General features: G+C 33.1%; 1 protein-coding gene across 3 annotated transcripts; it reads left to right on the top strand.

The window, feature by feature from the left end:
• On the top strand, positions 1–21,287 carry LOC139504764 (uncharacterized). 3 transcript variants are annotated; one of them, XM_071294750.1, is made up of 10 exons: positions 1–143; positions 4,366–4,480; positions 4,724–4,761; positions 5,741–5,858; positions 6,274–6,317; positions 6,943–7,060; positions 7,672–7,712; positions 19,138–19,255; positions 19,717–19,757; positions 20,683–20,802. In XM_071294750.1, exons 1-10 carry the CDS (start codon positions 89–91, stop codon positions 20,793–20,795), a joined length of 801 nt encoding a protein of 266 aa, XP_071150851.1. In that variant the 5' UTR covers positions 1–88; the 3' UTR covers positions 20,796–20,802. The 3 variants fall into 3 exon arrangements, with proteins under 3 accessions (XP_071150851.1, XP_071150839.1, XP_071150843.1); XM_071294738.1 differs by lacking the exons at positions 19,138–19,255; positions 19,717–19,757; positions 20,683–20,802 and adding exons at positions 8,124–8,243; positions 8,595–8,748; XM_071294742.1 differs by lacking the exons at positions 1–143; positions 4,366–4,480; positions 4,724–4,761; ... (2 more) ...; positions 6,943–7,060; positions 7,672–7,712 and adding exons at positions 15,706–15,841; positions 16,020–16,134; positions 16,396–16,433; ... (1 more) ...; positions 18,664–18,707; positions 21,210–21,287.
• The last annotated feature ends 81 nt before the right edge of the window (positions 21,288–21,368 follow it).

Here is a 21,368-nt window from a genome sequence, read left to right as displayed (position 1 = left end):
AATGTGGTCCTTACGTAACGAGGACTATATAAAATGGAATGAATTCTGTTTTATAAGTTCTTTCGTGATCTGACCCCACCACATAACCATGTTTGCTTTACTCCTTACATTGACCATGGTGGCTGCTGCTCCTATAGAGGAAGGCAAGTATACTTATGTGTATAAAAATAAGGAGATGTGGTATCACTGTGAATGATACAACTATTCACTTCAGTTTGAATTAATTGGCTGGAAGCAATTATTGGCAATCGTACAGCCTTCAACAATGAACAAACAAACAAGTTCCGTATAGCAGTATATGATATAAAAGGCCAAAACAAGAAAAATATGAAACAATTCAATTAAAAAAAAACCTTAACGTCCGAATTTATTTTGGCAGTCCCTGGTTTTGTGACCAGTTTCCATACATTTGTTACACTTGATATTGTCGTTCTGTTGACCTCTATAAAGTACTGTGGCTCTGTATTTCCCAATAGGTATAGATTTGGGAATTGCCTTAGCTAATGGGCCATCACAGATGACAATTCGATCCCATGTCTGACAGTCGGTTATTTGATGTTCGAATCTAAATCTTTCCCTGAAGTGTTTAAGAATTGTGCAGTTGTACACCTCTAGCGCTAACGTCCGTATTTATAACAAATCAATTTACAAAAAAATGAATACGCCAGACACGAACCAACGAAAACCACTGAACTAAAGTCTACTGACTTGAAACATGCAAGTAAAGAATGTTGCGGGTTAAACACGTTTGTGAGCACACAACACTCCACCTAACCTGGGACAGTGGCGATACAGCACACCATAAGAACATACTATTAAAATCAGTTAAAAGGGACTTTACTCATTAGATCGGTACAAAACAGGAAAAAACATCTAATGAAATTAGTCTGGACGTATAATACACCCCTTACAAAAAAGACACAAAGTACAGATTTGAGAGTAGTCTCAATAACTGACAAATACTTCATAGCTAATAACAACGAATAAAAAAAATCATGCATCTATTACTTACATGCACGTAAAATTATATTAACAATAAATAAAACACAGGTCAATATCCACGGTGGGTAGTCTAAGCTGTTCATCTACAGTACCACTAGCCTGTCAACACAGATCAATATCCACGGTGGGTAGTCTAAGCTGTTCATCTACAGTACCACTAGCCTGTCAACACAGATCAATATCCACGGTGGGTAGTCTAAGCTGTTCATCTACAGTACCACTAGCCTGTCAACACAGATCAATATTCACGGTGGGTAGTCTAAGCTGTTCATCTACAGTACCACTAGCCTGTCAACACAGATCAATACCCACGGTGGGTAGTCTAAGCTGTTCATCTACAGTACCACTAGCCTGTCAACACAGATCAATATCCACGGTGGGTAAGCTGTTCATCTACAGTACCACTAGCCTGTCAACACAGATCAATATCCACGGTGGGTAGTCTAAGCTGTTCATCTACAGTACCACTAGCCTGTCAACACAGATCAATATCCACGGTGGGTAGTCTAAGCTGTTCATCTACAGTACCACTAGCCTGTCAACACAGATCAATATCCACGGTGGGTAGTCTAAGCTGTTCATCTACAGTACCACTAGCCTGTCAACACAGATCAATATCCACGGTGGGTAAGCTGTTCATCTACAGTACCACTAGCCTGTCAACACAGATCAATATCCACGGTGGGTAGTCTAAGCTGTTCATCTACAGTACCACTAGCCTGTCAACACAGATCAATATTCACGGTGGGTAGTCTAAGCTGTTCATCTACAGTACCACTAGCCTGTCAACACAGATCAATATCCACGGTGGGTAGTCTAAGCTGTTCATCTACAGTACCACTAGCCTGTCAACACAGATCAATATCCACGGTGGGTAGTCTAAGCTGTTCATCTACAGTACCACTAGCCTGTCAACACAGATCAATATCCACGGTGGGTAAGCTGTTCATCTACAGTACCACTAGCCTGTCAACACAGATCAATATTCACGGTGGGTAGTCTAAGCTGTTCATCTACAGTACCACTAGCCTGTCAACACAGATCAATATCCACGGTGGGTAGTCTAAGCTGTTCATCTACAGTACCACTAGCCTGTCAACACAGATCAATATCCACGGTGGGTAGTCTAAGCTGTTCATCTACAGTACCACTAGCCTGTCAACACAGATCAATATCCACGGTGGGTAGTCTAAGCTGTTCATCTACAGTACCTCTAGCCTGTCAACACAGATCAATATCCACGGTGGATAGTCTAAGCTGTTCATCTACAGTACCACTAGCCTGTCAACACAGATCAATATCCACGGTGAGTAGTCTAAGCTGTTCATCTACAGTACCACTAGCCTGTCAACACAGATCAATATCCACGGTGGGTAGTCTAAGCTGTTCATCTACAGTACCACTAGCCTGTCAACACAGATCAATATCCACGGTGGGTAGTCTAAGCTGTTCATCTACAGTACCACTAGCCTGTCAACACAGATCAATATCCACGGTGGGTAGTCTAAGCTGTTCATCTACAGTACCACTAGCCTGTCAACACAGATCAATATCCACGGTGGGTAGTCTAAGCTGTTCATCTACAGTACCACTAGCCTGTCAACACAGATCAATATCCACGGTGGGTAGTCTAAGCTGTTCATCTACAGTACCTATAGCCTGTCAACACAGATCAATATCCACGGTGGGTAGTCTAAGCTGTTCATCTACAGTACCACTAGCCTGTCAACACAGATCAATATCCACGGTGGGTAGTCTAAGCTGTTCATCTACAGTACCACTAGCCTGTCAACACAGATCAATATCCACGGTGGGTAGTCTAAGCTGTTCATCTACAGTACCACTAGCCTGTCAACACAGATCAATATCCACGGTGGGTAGTCTAAGCTGTTCATCTACAGTACCACTAGCCTGTCAACACAGATCAATATCCACGGTGGGTAGTCTAAGCTGTTCATCTACAGTACCACTAGCCTGTCAACACAGATCAATATCCATGGTGAGTAGTCTAAGCTGTTCATCTACAGTACCACTAGCCTGTCAACACAGATCAATATCCATGGTGAGTAGTCTAAGCTGTTCATCTACAGTACCACTAGCCTGTCAACACAGATCAATATCCACGGTGAGTAGTCTAAGCTGTTCATCTACAGTACCACTAGCCTGTCAACACAGATCAATATCCACGGTGGGTAGTCTAAGCTGTTCATCTACAGTACCACTAGCCTGTCAACACAGATCAATATCCATGGTGAGTAGTCTAAGCTGTTCATCTACAGTACCACTAGCCTGTCAACACAGATCAATATCCATGGTGAGTAGTCTAAGCTGTTCATCTACAGTACCACTAGCCTGTCAACACAGATCAATATCCATGGTGAGTAGTCTAAGCTGTTCATCTACAGTACCACTAGCCTGTCAACACAGATCAATATCCATGGTGAGTAGTCTAAGCTGTTCATCTACAGTACCACTAGCCTGTCAACACAGATCAATATCCACGGTGAGTAGTCTAAGCTGTTCATCTACAGTACCACTAGCCTGTCAACACAGATCAATATCCACGGTGGGTAGTCTAAGCTGTTCATCTACAGTACCACTAGCCTGTCAACACAGATCAATATCCATGGTGAGTAGTCTAAGCTGTTCATCTACAGTACCACTAGCCTGTCAACACAGATCAATATCCATGGTGAGTAGTCTAAGCTGTTCATCTACAGTACCACTAGCCTGTCAACACAGATCAATATCCATGGTGAGTAGTCTAAGCTGTTCATCTACAGTACCACTAGCCTGTCAACACAGATCAATATCCATGGTGAGTAGTCTAAGCTGTTCATCTACAGTACCACTAGCCTGTCAACACAGATCAATATCCATGGTGAGTAGTCTAAGCTGTTCATCTACAGTACCACTAGCCTGTCAACACAGATCAATATCCACGGTGAGTAGTCTAAGCTGTTCATCTACAGTACCACTAGCCTGTCAACACAGATCAATATCCACGGTGAGTAGTCTGAGCTGTTCATCTACAGTACCACTAGCCTGTCAACACAGATCAATATCCACGGTGGGTAGTCTAAGCTGTTCATCTACAGTACCACTAGCCTGTCAACACAGAGTTTGAAACCTGCAAGTAGCTCGAAACCGATCTCTGTTATTCACATTTTCAGTTATCTTGACGAAGGCCATTGGTGGGCACACACTTCATCCAAAAGTGCTGAAAGGGAAGTAAAATATCAACAAGTAATCAATCAATATAAAACAAAATCATAAAAACAGGACAGATCATTTTGCGTAGAATTCGTTTTATTTCATTCGGTTTTTTTTATTTAGCAGATAAAATTTTAATATTTATTTTAGGATGTTTATTCGATGGTACAATGTACGGCACCGGAGATAAAATCATCATCAGTCACTGCCTGGGTGCCATGACATGTATGGGAAACAATGTATATTCAAGCCTAGAACAATATGGGTACTTAGTCTGGCATCTGTTCCTTAAATTTTTAAATGCTTTTTCAATAGTCATAATTGGATAGTTTTAAAGCTTTCTAAATATATGGATAATCTTTTATCTTTTGTCTTTTATTTACTAATATATGTAATGCACTCATACCACATCTTGATATTCATATTTAGAGGCAATAAATATAAATCAATTGTAACCATAAGACGTGAATGTATCAGTATTGTTAGCATGCCATATTTGTATTTTCAGAGGCGTGTGTCCTTCAACAAAACGATCAACTGGACAAAGTAAGTTCATTTGCTAATTTTAAAAAATGCGATGAAAAACACCACAAACCCATCATGGGATATTAAATTATGACTGTTCAATAGCTTTATTACTTGCTTGTTGACAAATGGGATATTGAATTATGACTGATCAATAGCTTTATTACTTACTTGTTGACAAATGGGATATTGAATTATGACTGATCAATAGCTTTATTACTTGCTTGTTGATAAATGGGATATTAAATTATGACTGTTCAATAGCTTTATTACTTGCTTGTTGATGTTTGGGATATCGAATTATGACTGTAAAATAGCTATATTACTTCTTTGTTGATGAATGGGATATTGAATTATGACTGTAAAATAGCTATATTACTTCTTTGTTGATAGCAAATACACGTTCAACTTGATTGTAATGTTTCCTTTTATAGATTATAAGATTGACGTAAGATTAAGAAAAACATCGATGAGGAAAGTTGGGGATTTTCAGTTTTGGTGCTTTTCGATGTTTTATGTTTTGAGGCATACATATTATAAAAAAAACACCAACAGACGATCTTAAAATCATTATAGCAGATTTTTTTTAAAATAAGGACACATTTTATCACTTTTTCTCAGAGTTCTGACTGCTTCCTTAATATAATTCCCCACTTTGTGTTTTATCGAAGACTACGTTGATTTATTTCTGATGTTAAGCTTTACTCTTTTTAAAGATTAAAACTATAAAATAAAAAAAGAAGATGTGGTATGATTGCCAATGAGACAACTCTCCACAGGAGACCAAAATGACACAGAAATTAACAACTATAGGTCATTTTAATGTTTGGTTGAGATCAACTAATGTATTACTAGTATATTTATAACATTCATCTAACAATAAACTGAACAGTATTCCGACAAATGAAGGGAGAAAAACTAAATATGCATAACAAATTGTAAACAAAAATGATATGATTTACAACCCTATACATTTGCATTTTCTGTTTTAAACTTTCAGCTGGATGTTTGTTTGACGGTAAAATTTACAATAAAAACGACATTATCACAATCAGTCATTGTTTGGCTCAAATGGAATGTTTGGGATTCAATTCCTATGGAGAGATTAAAAGTCTTGGGTCAGTATTTTTAGCTTTCATATAAATTATACAGTTGCATTTTGCTCTGTGTATTTGATGCTGTAAAATGTTGAATAAGACAAAATAAACCGCAAGAAAGAGTTGCAATCAATTGTTTAAGTATAGAAATATAACGTAGAAAAATACTGATATCGACTTTATTTCTGTTTGTCACCAAAATAGAGTAAATTGTGACAGTGATATTTTCCATCTAAAACCGGGGTTATATCAATCATTTTTTACATAAGAAAATGCGTATATCAAGTCAGGAATATGACAGTTGTTATGCATTCGTTTGATGTGTTTGGGATTTTGATTTTGCTATTTGATAACGAACTTTCCCATTTGGATTGACCTCGGAGTTCTGTATTTTTTTTTTATTCTATTTTTTAATGATTTAATTGTTATTTTACAGTGGAATATGTCCAGTAAAAGACAGAAGGGATGTAAATGGACAGAGTAAGTTTTCTTTGTGAATAGTTGCTTCAATACTTCTTCAAATACTATTGATAAAACACCAAAATATAACTTTATGCAAAAAATTAATCGTATAAGTTACATGTAGCTACAATAATTAGTAATACAAATATAGTTTGACATTCTGTAAATCATACTATTGCTTCGTTCTGAAAGTCTCAATCTGGCTGTAAGACGAAGAACAACAATAACAGCGCTGTACATTTGATTTGTGTGTTTTTTATTGTTGTGCATATATTGATGTGTTTCAAAGACAAATACCCCATATCCCTTGTTTTTATGCCCCATTTATGGGCATAATGTTTTCTGGTCTGTGTGTCCGTCCGTCCGTTCGTCCGTCCGTCAGGTTAAAGTTTTTGGTCGATATAGTTTTGATGAAGTTGAAGTCCAATCAATTTGAAACTTAGTACACATGTTTCCTATGATATGATCTTTCTAATTTTATTGCCAAAGTAGAGATTAATTTTTCTCCCATTTTCACGGTCCACCGAACCTAGAAAATGATAGTGCGGATGGGGCATCCGTGTACTGGGGACACATTCTTGTTTTTTCGACATTCTCTCTTACACAAACACACAAATTCATAATGTTTTTATGATAATTTCAGCTGGGTGTTTGTTTGATGGCAGAGTTTATGCTGCTAATGAGGAAATTATTATACCATCCTGTTTGGGTAAAATGACATGTTTGGGAAACAATAATCTAGGACCTATTACATCGCTATAGTAAGTAAACGTTTTATTTACAGATGCCTTTTTATTAACATAGTGAAAACCTGTTGGCAAACAAACCGATGTATAGACACCTTTCATTGTGGTGCAAAAAAAATATATTGTCTTAGACAATACTCATGTTGTTGGCATTTGTTTTTTCTTCGGTCATTGTTTAAATACGTTATCGATTCGTTTAACTTTGGGAATGCATAGCATAAGGATGTGCTTTACCGTTTGAAATAAGTTTTCTACAGGTGCAACTAAACTTCAAAACCAAATCTTTATATCTATGAAAAAAATTAGTAAAAGTTTAAGGTAATTTGTGGTACCGGTAACGGAATCACTGACTTAATAATTTACCAGTAATATAAAGATTGCGTTTGTAAAAAGATAAAAGTTTAGTTTAACATATAGTAATTTGGAATTTCTATTACTTGCTTTCTGTTTGATTGATGCTAGTATATGGTTTAGGTGAATATACTTTTCAAATAACCTTGTATAATAAAGTTGGGAATCACCCTTAGAACAAATCGCGATTTCCGTTGAAAAAAACTATCAGTGCTATATAATCCACAGGAAGCGAATTGTGGATTTAAAGTAAATCTTCTTTATTATTTTTTAAGTGGTATATGTCCGCAGACTAAACGCTCAGTAGATGGACAAAGTGAGTATATGTAACTATTTGTTGCTGCATGTGTCTGTCTATAACACGATGAGTTCTTATAATAGTTGTTAATCAAACCACCTCACTTTATAATTTTAAAAACGCATATGTTAGGACAGACTTGAAGCAAAATAGATTTACTTAAATTGACCCATTGTTGCATGGTTCTAATATTGGAGAAACTGAATGCAGTTTTCAATTTTCTACAAATTTAACTTCATATTAAAACAATTATTCTGTACGAAATAAGAAAAAGTCTTACTTTCTTCAGCTAACTTATGAATAATTTGATCTTTTTATATCCCTTACATATTTTATAATTAATAAACCAATACATTGGAAGATTTTAAGTATTAACTTGATCAAAACAATATAAAAATGAGACTTTTTACAAGTAATTATTAATTGTAGGTGGATGTCTATTTGATGGTACAGTATATGCCAAAGGAGATGTGATACCTATAAAAGGAACTAATGCTCGCGTGGTATGCCAAGGAAACAATATCTATACCGAACAATTATAAAGTAGAGGTAAGGTTAACTCGTCATAATATACAGCTATAAATCCAGATTCAATTCACAATTTTATACACAAGGAAATGCCTGTACCAAGTAAGAAATAGGACAATTATATTCCAGTCGTTTAATGTGTTTGAGCTTTTAATTTTGCTATTTGATAAGGGACGTTCCGTGTTGAATTTACCTATATTTTTGTAATTTTACTTTGTATTTATACATTTCAAAAAGGCATTTTCTATTTTCAATAATGTATCCATCTATCTTTTGAAAGAATATTTGTATTCAAAGATGGGATCAGTTTAAAAAATTGATAGGCAATATTGAACTTTGAATATGTAATTTATGTGTTTGTTTTTTTTTCAGAATCTTTCCCTCTAAAGTCACATCACAACCGGTGGTCAGTTGCCTGATTTATTGTATAGAAAAGTCATTTGCATAAAACTTTGTTTTTATTTATAAATGCAACAATAGACAACAGCTGCAAAAACAACATAACAGTAAATTGTTTTTATATCACTATTTTATTTATGTCCCAGCTCAATGATAATGTTTTTAAGGGTTCCAAACGGTAAAGTTAAAGTTCTCCCCGAGACAGAAGTGTTACAGACGTTATTATAATTGGGTTAAAACTTTTTGAATATCTGTGCTACATATGACAAGAGATGCATTCAGACAATTCCGTCTTTGATCGTGATATGATCGAATGAGACGTATCACTGTGTTCCAACTCATGTGAATCACAACAGGTGCCAATTGTAAAGAAGGTTCTGCTAACCCTTCAGGAGAACTTGTGTTCAAATCATCTGTTTTCTCTCCTCGGTATTTTGATAGGTTTTGTGCTGATCAATTCGCAGATTTTTGTGTATTGCTTTTAGACTGATTTTGGTATTTTCGTTATGTTTTTATCTATGGCTTTGTCTGTAAAAAGTAAAATCACAAAAATACTGTCATTACTGAACTCTAAGGAAAATTCAAAACGGAAAGTAAATAATCAAATAGCAAAATCAAAAGCTCAAACACATCAAACGAATGGATAACAACTGTCATATTCCTGAATTGGTCAAAGCATTTTCTTATGTAGAAAATGGTGGCTTGAACCTGGTTAAGGTTTATGTACCCTTCTGTAGCCATTTTTGTACGAACTTTTCAAACTTCAATTGTATCAAAACTACAGATATTATGAATAATAGAGATAGGCCATTTTGTACATATTCCAAGGGGAAACTTGATGCAAAGCATCATTTTTTACTGTTCCATTGCATTTAATAGAAAAAGAGGACTTTGTGGCAAATAAATCAAGATTTTTATAGAAAATCCACAGCCTTTATCCTTGTACTCTCATATTTGGCAATTCGATGACTGATAGATATAGGATTATTGCATGCAGTGCTAGCATTGATTTCCTTAAAACAAGTTTATAAATGTAGTTATTGGTTAAGACAAGTATAAATATGGCCAAAATCAAGTACACCTTTTAGGGTGCGCTCGACTTTAGTGACTCAGCACGAGGTGTTTTGGAATTTACAGGTTACTTAGAACTTTTTGTAAAAAATAAACACTAGCATATCATAGAAAATCAAGTGAGTAATTTATGATTCAAATTTTATAATAAAAATCTTTGTATTAAAGGCTGTGGATTTTCTATAAAAATCTTGATTTATTTGCCACAAAGTTCTCTTTTTCTATCAAATGCAATGAAACAATAAAAATTAATGCTTTGCATCAAGTTTCCCCTTGGAACATGTACTAAAATGGCCTATCTCTATTATTTATTATATCTTTAGTTTTGATACAATTGAGGTTTGAAAAATTCGTACAAAAATGGCTACAGAAGGGTATATAAACCTTAAATAGCTAGCTAACCCTCGAACGTATGCCAAATTCGCATCATATTTCAATATATTTACAACGATGAATGAAACAAACACACATAATAGGTAAAAATGTAAAACATACAGCAGTTAACATTGTTTTATAATCTTACTAGTAATCACTTAAAAAAGACGAAAACAAAACAAATATGTAACAAAGAAGCACACAATGGCATTACGACCAAGCATCTTAGCAACCATGAAAACAATGATGTTTTTTTCTGATTTGTTGTCCTTTGGTACTGTTGCCTCTTTTTTGCTTAACATATCTGAACTGTATTATGTAGTAAATAAATTCATGTTACTTTTGCAAACAACTTCATTGAGGTTAAATATATAAGAGGCCAAACAGTTATGTAATCTAACCTCTTCAAATAAATTTTATACCTCGTATTCTAAACATCGAATCAACCACCGTTGTTCGTCAGCTGATATCTTTTTGGCAGTTTGGTCTATTTGCTGAGTACTATATCATATCGATTTTGGTTAAAAAAATAAAATTTGAACGAACGTCATTTCATAACAATTTGGTTAACTGTTGATGATATACAATTATATAGCTAAAATCAGAGGCTATACTTTAATAAAAGTCATTCAATTAATGAAACCTCATTAAATCTTTTGATGAGATGATTTCAACTTATTTGTACCAATTAAGAGCCTGTGCTTATACATTCCTTCGAGTATATATATAATACTTGCTATACATGTGTTGGTGGACCATTGTGTCATTCAAATGCATAATGATACAGCAAAATCGAAGTATTTTCTTGTCGTAAAGTAAACAAATGAGAACTAATAAAATTGAGAATGGAATTGGGAATGTGGCAAAGCGACAACAACCGACCATAGAGCAGACAACAGCCGAAGGCCTCTAATGGGTCTTCAATGTAGCGAGAAACTCCCGCACGTCCAGAGGCTCCTGACTTGGGACAGGCGAAAATTGCAGCGGGGTTAGACATGTTTTTTTTTAGATTTCAACCCTCCCCCTATACCTCTAGCCAATGTAAAGAAAACAAACACACAACAATATGCACAGTAAAACTCAGTTTAAGAGAAAACCGAGTCCTACCAGAATATGAAACAAAAGAAAATAAACAAAATGACAATAATACATAAATAACAACAGACTACTAGCAGTTACTGACATGCCAGCTCCAGAAAGCTAGTTGTTTATGTTGTATTTTATATTTTGATTGTATTAACAAATATATGCAATCAATAACATCTATATAATATAAAATTTTAACAAATCGTGTTATTTGATTCTGTTTACATTGATGTATTGCAGAAGTAGAAGTAGACAACAGATCAGTGGTGTCAATACTAAGAAATCCGAAACAATAGCATATGATACTGTTGTAACATTATCGACTCTTGTGAATGAAGTAGATTCAAATATTTTATACAGGTATACACTTGTTCAAACGTTTGTGAATATACCCATCATAGATACCAGGATTAAAATGTTGTATTTGCGCCAGTTGCGCGTTTCGTCCACAAAAGTTTCACCAGTGACGCTCGAAAAAAAGCATTAAAAATGGCAAATAAAGTAAGAAGTTGGAGAGAATTGAGGACCAAAATTGCTGAAAGATGTTTATCATTTGCCAAATACAGCTTAGGTTATCTATTCCTGAGAAAGAAAAGCCTTTGTATTTCAAAAAAAGAAAGTTTTGTCAACAGTTAATTTATAATTATGACCATATTATTGACATTGTCTTGGTTGGTTGATTGATTGGATGTGACATTGACCTTGATCTGATCTGATATGATATTGTTGTTTGATTAATGCACAGTAAAATATATTTCATGCATATTAAAGGCGGGAACAAATGTCCTCACTTAATCTAACAAGTGTGATGTAGAGATTGAGTTGGCCAGGTTGATATATGATTTCGGTATTACTTGTGTGCTGTTCTGATATCTCGGTGACAAGCACAAGTATATATAATCTTGATATTTTATACCAAATTTTTAACAATTATTCCCAGCAGTAAAACAAAATCAGCAGGTGAAAGTCTTAAATAGCGATGAGCGTGGCAGTTTTCTTCTATGCGTTGAAGCAAATTTTAATATTCCTATTCCGCACAGAAAAATTAACACGACTTGTGGACGATTCGAAAACACTTTAGATGGATGAACCTTAGTCCAGCTTGATATCAGGGATATTGTTTTAGCACTTTGGATTTTGGAAAAATTGAGTTCATTTTAAAGACAATTAAACAAATTTTAGATTCGTTTTGGTTGTGTGTTGGGGGGCTTTGTTGTCTTACTTGGCTTAATTGGCATAAACCCTATATTATTCAGCTTGCTTGCATTCATTGTAACATTCTATTAGTCTTAGATTTTGTTAAGTAGTTGTAATTGTCTTTGAACTAGCTGTCAGTAAATCCGAGTTCTCTCAGATCTGTACTTAGTGTATTTTTGTTGTTGGGATGTACAAGTATTCGGCCAGGTCCACTTTATGTTTTTGTTATATGTATTTCTATTTGTCCATCTGATGAGTTAGGCCTTTTTCAACTGATTTTTTATAGTTCGTACTTACGTTGTTCTATTACACCGCTGTCCTCCCAGATTAGGAGTATTGGGTTCCTGCTAACATGTTTTACCACGCCACATTCTGTATACAGTATGTGCCTGTCTCAAGTCAGGAGCCTGTAATTCGGTGGATGTCGTTTGTTGCTCTGTTACATATTTGTTTTTCGTTAATTTTTTGTACATTAATTAGGCCGTTAATTTTCTCGTCTGCATTGTTTTGACATGGTGATTTCGAAGTCTGACTATGCGGTATGGGCTTTTCTCATTGATGAAGGCCGTATGGTCACCTTAACCTGTTAATTTCTGTGTTATTTGGTCTCTAAAGAGCCATTCTCTGTAAGCATCAAAATTTCTGATATAGGGTGGGAAAGTGAGGATCTCAAATTTCAATGAAACTTGGTAGTTAATCCTAATATGTCACCCTTGTTTCAAATTTGGTATAATATTGATACACAGAGTTGTGGTTGCCATGGTTACCATACATCACCAAATAAGGCTTCTACAAGAGTCTTCCAATCAGTGAAATTACCGTTTTCTTTGCATATAAAACATAACGCAAACTGTTCTGAAGTCATATTCTTTATTTGTCATCACGAAGACAATGATCTAAGCATATAATAACAACATATAACATAATAAAAAAAAAATCCTATCACAGTTTTTTTAAGCTGCCAAAAACCTTGATTTTGTCCTTTTTTTGATTTCTGGAAAATTGTATTTTTTACCAATTTTAATAATAGACTGTAAAAAAATGCACCAACAGATGTTCTTAAAATAATGCATATACATGTATAATGAATAAAGCATAAAGTCCAAAATATAAAAAAAAAGTGGAATAGTGTTATTTTTCTAAAAAAAAAAATGTGTTGCCATGGCAGTGAATGAAAATATCTAAAAGAAAACAAAAAGTTTGAAATTTGCAAGTTTTAAGTTAAAAATGAAGAAAATTTAGTTCAATTGGATCTAAATATTAATTGATCTCTATTTGAAGAGATAAATGTCAATTTCAGATTGTGGCTCTCATAGTAACCATTTATATGACCCTTAGCAAAAAAAAAATCCCCAAAAATATGTATTTTATAGCTTCTGCATCGGTGACTATATAATGGAATGTGATACGACTGTCATACAAGTGAGAGGTTTAGCTAGCTATAAAACCAGGTTCAATCCACCATTTTCTACATTTGAAAATGTCTGTACCAAGTCAGGAATATGACAGTTCTTGTCCATTCGTTTTTGATGCGTTTTGTTATTTGATTTTGCCATGTGATTATGGACTTTCCGAATTGATTTTCCTCAGAGTTCAGTATTTTTGTATTTTACTTTACACAAAGATTTACTCCAGTATCCTTTCAAAAAGCATATTTTAAACAAAAGGGTGTTGTGAAGGTTACCATGTCAGTAAAGATTATGACATTGTCAACTCTCAAGAGGTTGTAAATAACAGTTTTGTGGTAAAATTATGCAAGTCTTAAGTGTAAATTTAGTCAGAACCTGTGAAAATGCATACATTGTGCACCTCACTTCACTTCAACTTTGAAATGATATACTACAGCCTTTTACTGGAGTTAAAACACTATGCAAACAAAATACAAGTCATTCTCTGTCTTTGGTTGGAAATATCATGGGAAATCCAAATCTCACTATTAACTTAAGCAAGAACAAGATTGTGTCAACCGTCCACAGATGTCCCATGCACACTATCATTTTCTATGTTTAGTTGACTGTAAAAGGAGAGTTATCTCATTGGTAATCATACCACATCTTCTGTTAAATATTTGACAATGTATTGTTTCTGGTTTAGTTTGTATTTTTTAAGTACTTTTTGATAATGGTATTCTATCTTATCGGTGTGTTTTATTTGGGTTTTTTTTGTAATAGGAAGAGTTTGGTGTTGAATACACAGCTTTGCTAGTCTCTGTATAAAGTTTTTCGGAAGCTTTCATTTTAATATTCATATTTTATATTCATCTATAATCTATTGTTTGTTGACCTCTAGATTCATTGTTTGTATACTTGGTTTGTCGTTTCATTTACGTTTATCCCGTATATATATTTATTCATAATAAACTTTCTAACATTCAAAACATAAATGATTCGCATGACAAAATAATTCAGTCAACATATTGATTGTAGTCAATAGGAAATAGAAAAGACTTTACCAATTTCTATATTTTTTACATTTAGGTTTATTCTTTACTGCACTTCAGGCTAAGCTCCACGGAAAACAAATTCAAAAAAATTGAAAAAAGAATACAACCCTCAAGTGGAAACTATAGACATATGTAAAATCTTTTTTAAATATCATGCATCTTATAATAAAAAGTAAAATTACAAAAATACTGAATTCCGAGGAAAGTGAAAACGAAAAGACCCTTACCAAATGGCAAAGCAAAAGCTCAAACACATCAAACAAATTGATAACTATCATATTCCTGACAGTACAGTTATTTTCTTATGTAGAAAATGGTGGATTGAATCTGGTTTTATAGCTAGCTAAACCACTCACTTGTAAGAATATGACAGTTGTTGTCACTTTCGTTTGGTGTGTTTTATCATTTGATTTTGACATTTGATAAGGGACTTTCCGTTTTGAATTTTCTTCGAAATTAAGTATTTTTGTGATTTTCCTATTTTTGTATGACAGTCGCTTTAAATACCATTATATTGACAACGATGCGTGAACAAAACAAAACAGATATAAAAGGTGATAATCATATCAATGACTGACAGGCTTTGCTTCTTATTTTTTTAGTACTTTTTTGTCGTATTGTTTTCCTCAAATTCCTTATTCTAATTTTGAGGCGTCTAGTTGCAAGTATGTGTTCGGAATATTTTTATATTTTATATTCAGACGCAATTATTGAGTAATTTATCATAATTTTTAGTGATTTTACAGTGAGGTTGTGCTGTCATAAATGTCATTCAACATTCAGAACCTCACATTGATATTGATGATATAGGAATTCAGATTTGGTTTGATCCTAGATAAAGGTCATGTACAACCTTTTATAACTTATCTCTAACATACAACATGACCTTTCACTTGTGGTTCCTAATGGAATTGATAACAATGTGAACTCGGACCATATATAAAGGAATTAACTATGTTTCATTAGTTTTATGATCTAACCCAGCACACAACCATGTTTGCTTTACTCCTTACTTTTACCATAGTTGCTGCTGCTCCTATAGATGAAGGCAAGTATAATAAAGATTACATGTGTAGCATGTACGAAAATTATATTATATAACGGTTAAAAGAATAATTATCAACATCACAAAAAACTGATAAAAACAATTCCCTCATTTCGATCAGTATTTATTTTAATTGATTTGATATGTGTGAAGCAAAACTTTAACCAAATATTGATTTCAGGATGTTTATTCGATGGTACAATGTACGCCACTGGAGATAAAATAATTATCAGTAACTGTCTGGGTGCAATGACATGTATGGGCAACAACGTATACTCAAACCTGGAACAATATGGGTACTATAACCTGTTCTTCAAATATATTTTTTTTAAAGCTAACGATATAATCATGATTTAGGTATTTTATGAACATATGGTCGATTTTCAAATATAAATAATCAAAACAATTAAAATATGTTTTTATCTTTTATCTATTAGTATTTATTTTATGACAATTTATGAAGCCTTGATTTCAATTCACGACAACGAATATGAATCGATTGACACCACTTATTAAACTTTATTTGTAAAATAAAATATTCCTCTTTTTTTTTTTAGAGGCGTATGTCCTTCAACGAAACGATCGACTGAAAAAAGTAAGTTTTTTTGCAAATTTTAAAAAATTAGATCAAAATTGCATTTCTTCATTTAAAACAAATGTTGATATTGTAATTCGTAATTTGGGTTTCCAATTCCAATTCATCTTTGAATATGATTCGTAGTACAACTAACGGTCTGAAATGAAACTACAACTTACCATTTATCTAGTGACTTTGGAACCTGTCTAAATTATAATTTATACATTGTTTCAGGGGCCTCGGTGGGCGAGTGGTCTAAATAGTTACTACTGTAAGGACTGATGTTATAAGTTCGAACCCCTGTCGTACAGGTGCACTCGACTCCAATCTTAATTGACTAGGATTGTCAGTTTTCCTATCATAAGTCGGTGGTTTTTTCCGGGCACTCCGGCTTCCTCCACCAATAAAAACTGGCCGCCACGAAATAGCCTAAATGCGGTGCTTAAAAGTCACCAAAAATCAAATCAATTACATTTTTTTCAGAATCTTGTGCATCAATTCTATTTGGTATGCATTAGAAAAGCAAAAGAGGTTCTATTATTCCATTTCAATTTGAACCAAATCGACTTAGTGTTTGCACATAATACATGTGGAATTACGGGAAGGTACATTATATCAGTCCATTAATATGTACATTACTGAGTATACACTAAGTATAAACATATCAATTCGTTTACAAAACGAAAAAAGAAAGTCAGATTTGAATGCATGGATGTAACTTACAATATACTATGCATAATAGTACTCAGGCATTTTTTAACGTCGTATATTTAACAGAATGTTTTAATTTTACTAAAATAGATAAAAAGAGAAACATACTAATGTAAATATCACAAAATGTTAACAGAAAAATTATCTGATTTGCAATTTTTGCATTTTCTTTCTCAATTTTCAGCTGTATGTGTGTACAATTATAAAATTTACAACAAGAATGAATTTGTCACGATTGGCAATTGTTTAGCTCAAATGGAATGTTTAGGATACAATGCCTTTGGACCGTATAAAATGCTTGGGTCAGTATTTTTTTTTTATAATTTTCATATAATCATCTGTATGTAATAATTTAAACATTTGTTGAAAAAAAATAATAAGAGAGTCTCAATCTATTGTATAATATAAAAAAAAAAAATTTGCTTTTTGATCTAACATTATTGGGTTGATGTTTAGACGAGTTATATATATATATAACGTCTGAATAATAGTCAACGATTTTTCCTACGTGGGCGCTGGATCGTTACAAGTAACGATACATGTACACAATAAAATAAATTATATAAACGCCTAAAAAGTGTACATAACAACACCAATAACATAAAAATGAACTATAAATGTAATTATTTATAAATATTTCGGATAACAGATATCCTTCATCGGTATATATGATTGTGATGTTGAATGAATCAATTATCAGTCTACTTAGATTAAGCTGGTACAATCTTGAAATTTATACAATAAAAAAGTCAAACCGAACATCAGGTAAGACACTTGCACAATTCTAAAAATTTGTTAAACACGACAAAGGTTATATGACTAATTACATTAGAGAGTTCAAATAATAAATATAGATATATAAAAACGTGAAATGATATGGTATAAAATCAAAACAAATAAAATAAAATGATATGATTGAGAGCTGCTATAGCTTTGTATTTTTGTAAACAAAACACGATGACTGATAGTATAAATGGTTGATTGTTGTTGGTTGCGTACTGTTCAATGGAAAATATTTCATATAGTTTTAAAGAATACATACCAAAACAGGTAAAACACAACCCTAAGCATTAACAAAAATCTCTGAGTATAATCCCTCAATAAATGATTGATGTTTTCGAAGATACGTATTCGAGAAAAGTTACTAAAACATTAATCAAGTCATTAACCGTCAGTTAAGAGCACGTTTACAAAATAACAGTTTCTTCATTTTTTTATCTTAAATCTTACAACGACGAAAACGAGAAAAAAATCACTTCATCTCACATATTGAAAATGATTTAATATTTTATTGCAGTTCAAGTTTGTAAAGATGCATTCAGAACAACTCTCAATCTTAATATTGAGAAAAAGGATTTAATGTTTGCATATTTTTTTTTCTTTAATGAGTATATTAAAAATAAATAGATCAAAAGAACCATTAATACAAAACCCAGCAAAATTGGGGAAAAAAACAAGATTTCACGAGACAAAGCAACAAAGAATACTGACCAAGAGATATCAACACCGTCTTAATGATTTAAATGTTATTTTACAGTGGGAAATGTCCAGGAAAAGACAAAAGAGAAGTGAATGGACAAAGTAGGTTTTCTTTGTCTCAGTTGCTTCAGTACTTCTACTTAATACTATTAATACAACACAAGAACTACATGTATGTGTCGAAAAATGTGCTACTTGTTGATACAAACATAGTAATAAAACTAAAGTCTAACTTATGCCACCAAGAATGGATGTTTGTGTTTCCGTTGATCGTAATATTGATACGCGTTGAATACCTCACTGTATCTTTGAGTGACAAAACATCAATAAAAGCGCTGTACATTTGCTTTTTGTGGGGTTTTTTTTCTGTGCATGTACTGATTTTGTGTCATAGAGGAATATTCGATATCATTTGTTTTTCTATTTGACATTTTAAAATGCACATAATATTGAAATGTTTACAGGTTCCCCTTTTCTCTCTAAAACGCACACACTCACACTCACACACATTATGTTTTTATGATAATTTCAGCTGGGTGTTTGTTTGATGGCAGAGTTTATGCAGCTAATGAGGAAATTATCATACCATCCTGCTTGGGTAAAATGACATGTTTAGGAAACAATAATCTTGGACCTATTACATCTCTGTAGTAAGTAAAAAGGTCAATAAAATTACCTGTTATATTATTCATAAGTGAAAACTAGTTGGCAAACATACAGCTGTTCTAGAAATTACTTATTATATTGCAAAAAATGCTGACTCCTTTTCTTTGCAATTGTTTTCGTTTAGTACGTTATTGTTCCCTCGTAAACAGTCATTGTTTTAATATGTTTTATATTCTATTCGGTTTACGTTGAACATGTATTTTCTTTGAAATGGTTGAGTTTTCATGTGTACAACGAGTTTAAGTTACTGTATGTGGAATATCTAATTATTGAATGGTTTGACTAAGACTACGATTCTATGTATATTGTTTTCGTGCATTATTTTTCTGATAACCTGTCATAATAAAGATAGAAGACATCTTAATGTTTTTTATCTTTTTTTTCTTATCTTATTTCTATATTTTAGTGTGTTAATCTCATTTTGTATCAATTTATTTCATTTAAGTGGCATATGTCCGCAGCAAAAACGGTCAGTAGATGGTCAAAGTGAGTATGTGTAATCATTCTATGTTACAATTATCTACGCTTAATCACATTGAAAAAAAGAATTGACATGTTCTAGCGTCATTTAACTTGTCGGTTAATCCTTTCGTCTTCTGATATAATTGTTTTAAGAAGTGTCAAGATCACCTGTGTACGTAGTTTGTTTCCCGTTTTGCCTTTAAAGATATAAGATAATTATAGGTATCGATCTCTTTTACATCACTGTCAATCAGTCTCCATAAATAAAGGCAACAGTAGTATACCGCTGTTTAAAAGCCATAAATCGATTGAGAGAAAACAAATCCGATTAACCAACTAAAACCGAGGAAAAGCATCTACCATAAGAGGGAAACAACGAAACAACAGAACTCTGAAGTGCAAAAAAAAAAACGACAATGCAACATACATAGAAACGAACTATAAGATACCAACTGCCATACTCCTGACTTGGTACAGGATATTTAAGGGGAAAATAAAGATAAGGTCTGTGTTGACATTGCGATGAGTTTTCGTCATAGTTGTTTTATCAAATGACTCTGCCTTTTGAATTGCATATGTTGTGTCGAAATTGAGGACTATGCAAATTGACCCTTGGTTTCATGGATCTTATATAGGAGAAATACAGAGCGGTTTTTTTAATAGCCTTATAATGTAGAACGTAATAGTTCAACGAGAAAATACTATGAGCTCATCAATTCGATTTAAGACCTTGATGATGTTATCTTTTTGTCTATGATCCATCGTAATTTCAAATTCAAAACAAGTATGAAGTAAGACAAAGTGATACATTCCCATATTAGGCAACTAATCATTTGATACTTTTAATTTGCCAAAATTTCTCAATGTATACCAATTACTTAAAAAAATTGAAGTCTTACCTTAAAAACTTCTAAAAATGAGAATATAAACATGAAATTATCGGTTGTAGGTGGATGTCTGTTTGATGGTACGGTTTATTCCAAAGGAGATGTGATAACTTTAAAAGGAACTAATGCTCGTATGGTCTGCCAAGGGCACAATATTTATACGGAACAATTATAAACTACAAGTAAGAATTCAACTAAATTATCATATATCTATAAAAACTAAAATCACAAAAAAATACTGAGGAAAACGGAAAACGGGAAGTCCCTAATCAAATGGCAAAATAAAAAAATAAGAAATAGACAACAACTGTCATATTTCGTCTTGGTACAGGCAAATATAGAAAATGGTAGATTGAACCTGTTTTTATAGCGCTAAACCTCTCACTTGTATGGCAGTCGCATAAACTTTCAAATATATAGTCAAAAAGGTAATTCTAACAATGTATCTAAATATTACATGCACCATCTTTGTTTTGGTTCAAAAATGATACATTATTATTCCGAAAATTAACAAAACAATCAATAGATATTGCTGAACTTTGAGTGTGTCATTTGAATGTTTTTTTTTTGTTTTTGTTTTGTATTTCAGAATATTTCCATCTAAAGTCTCTATCACAACCGATGGTCAGTGGTCAGATTCATTATGTAGTAAAGTAATCTACATTTACTTTGTTATCTTTGATAAATGCCAAAAAAGGCCATAGGTTACATAACACTAATGCTACAACAAAAATAACTTTTATGTGAT

Source organism: Mytilus edulis, chromosome 1 (assembly GCF_963676685.1).
Source record: "Mytilus edulis chromosome 1, xbMytEdul2.2, whole genome shotgun sequence".
Taxonomy (NCBI): Eukaryota; Metazoa; Mollusca; class Bivalvia; order Mytilida; family Mytilidae; genus Mytilus; species Mytilus edulis.
This window is presented reverse-complemented; position numbering and strand designations above follow the sequence as displayed.

Excerpts from the sequence above, each read along its gene's own strand:
- LOC139504764 (XM_071294750.1), top strand. The coding sequence starts at position 89 with ATGTTTGCTTTACTCCTTACATTGACCATGGTGGCTGCTGCTCCTATA. Across the intron at positions 144-4,365 it reads TGCTGCTCCTATAGAGGAAG|GATGTTTATTCGATGGTACA; the intron begins GCAAGTATACTT and ends TATTTATTTTAG. Across the intron at positions 4,481-4,723 it reads TCAAGCCTAGAACAATATGG|AGGCGTGTGTCCTTCAACAA; the intron begins GTACTTAGTCTG and ends TTGTATTTTCAG.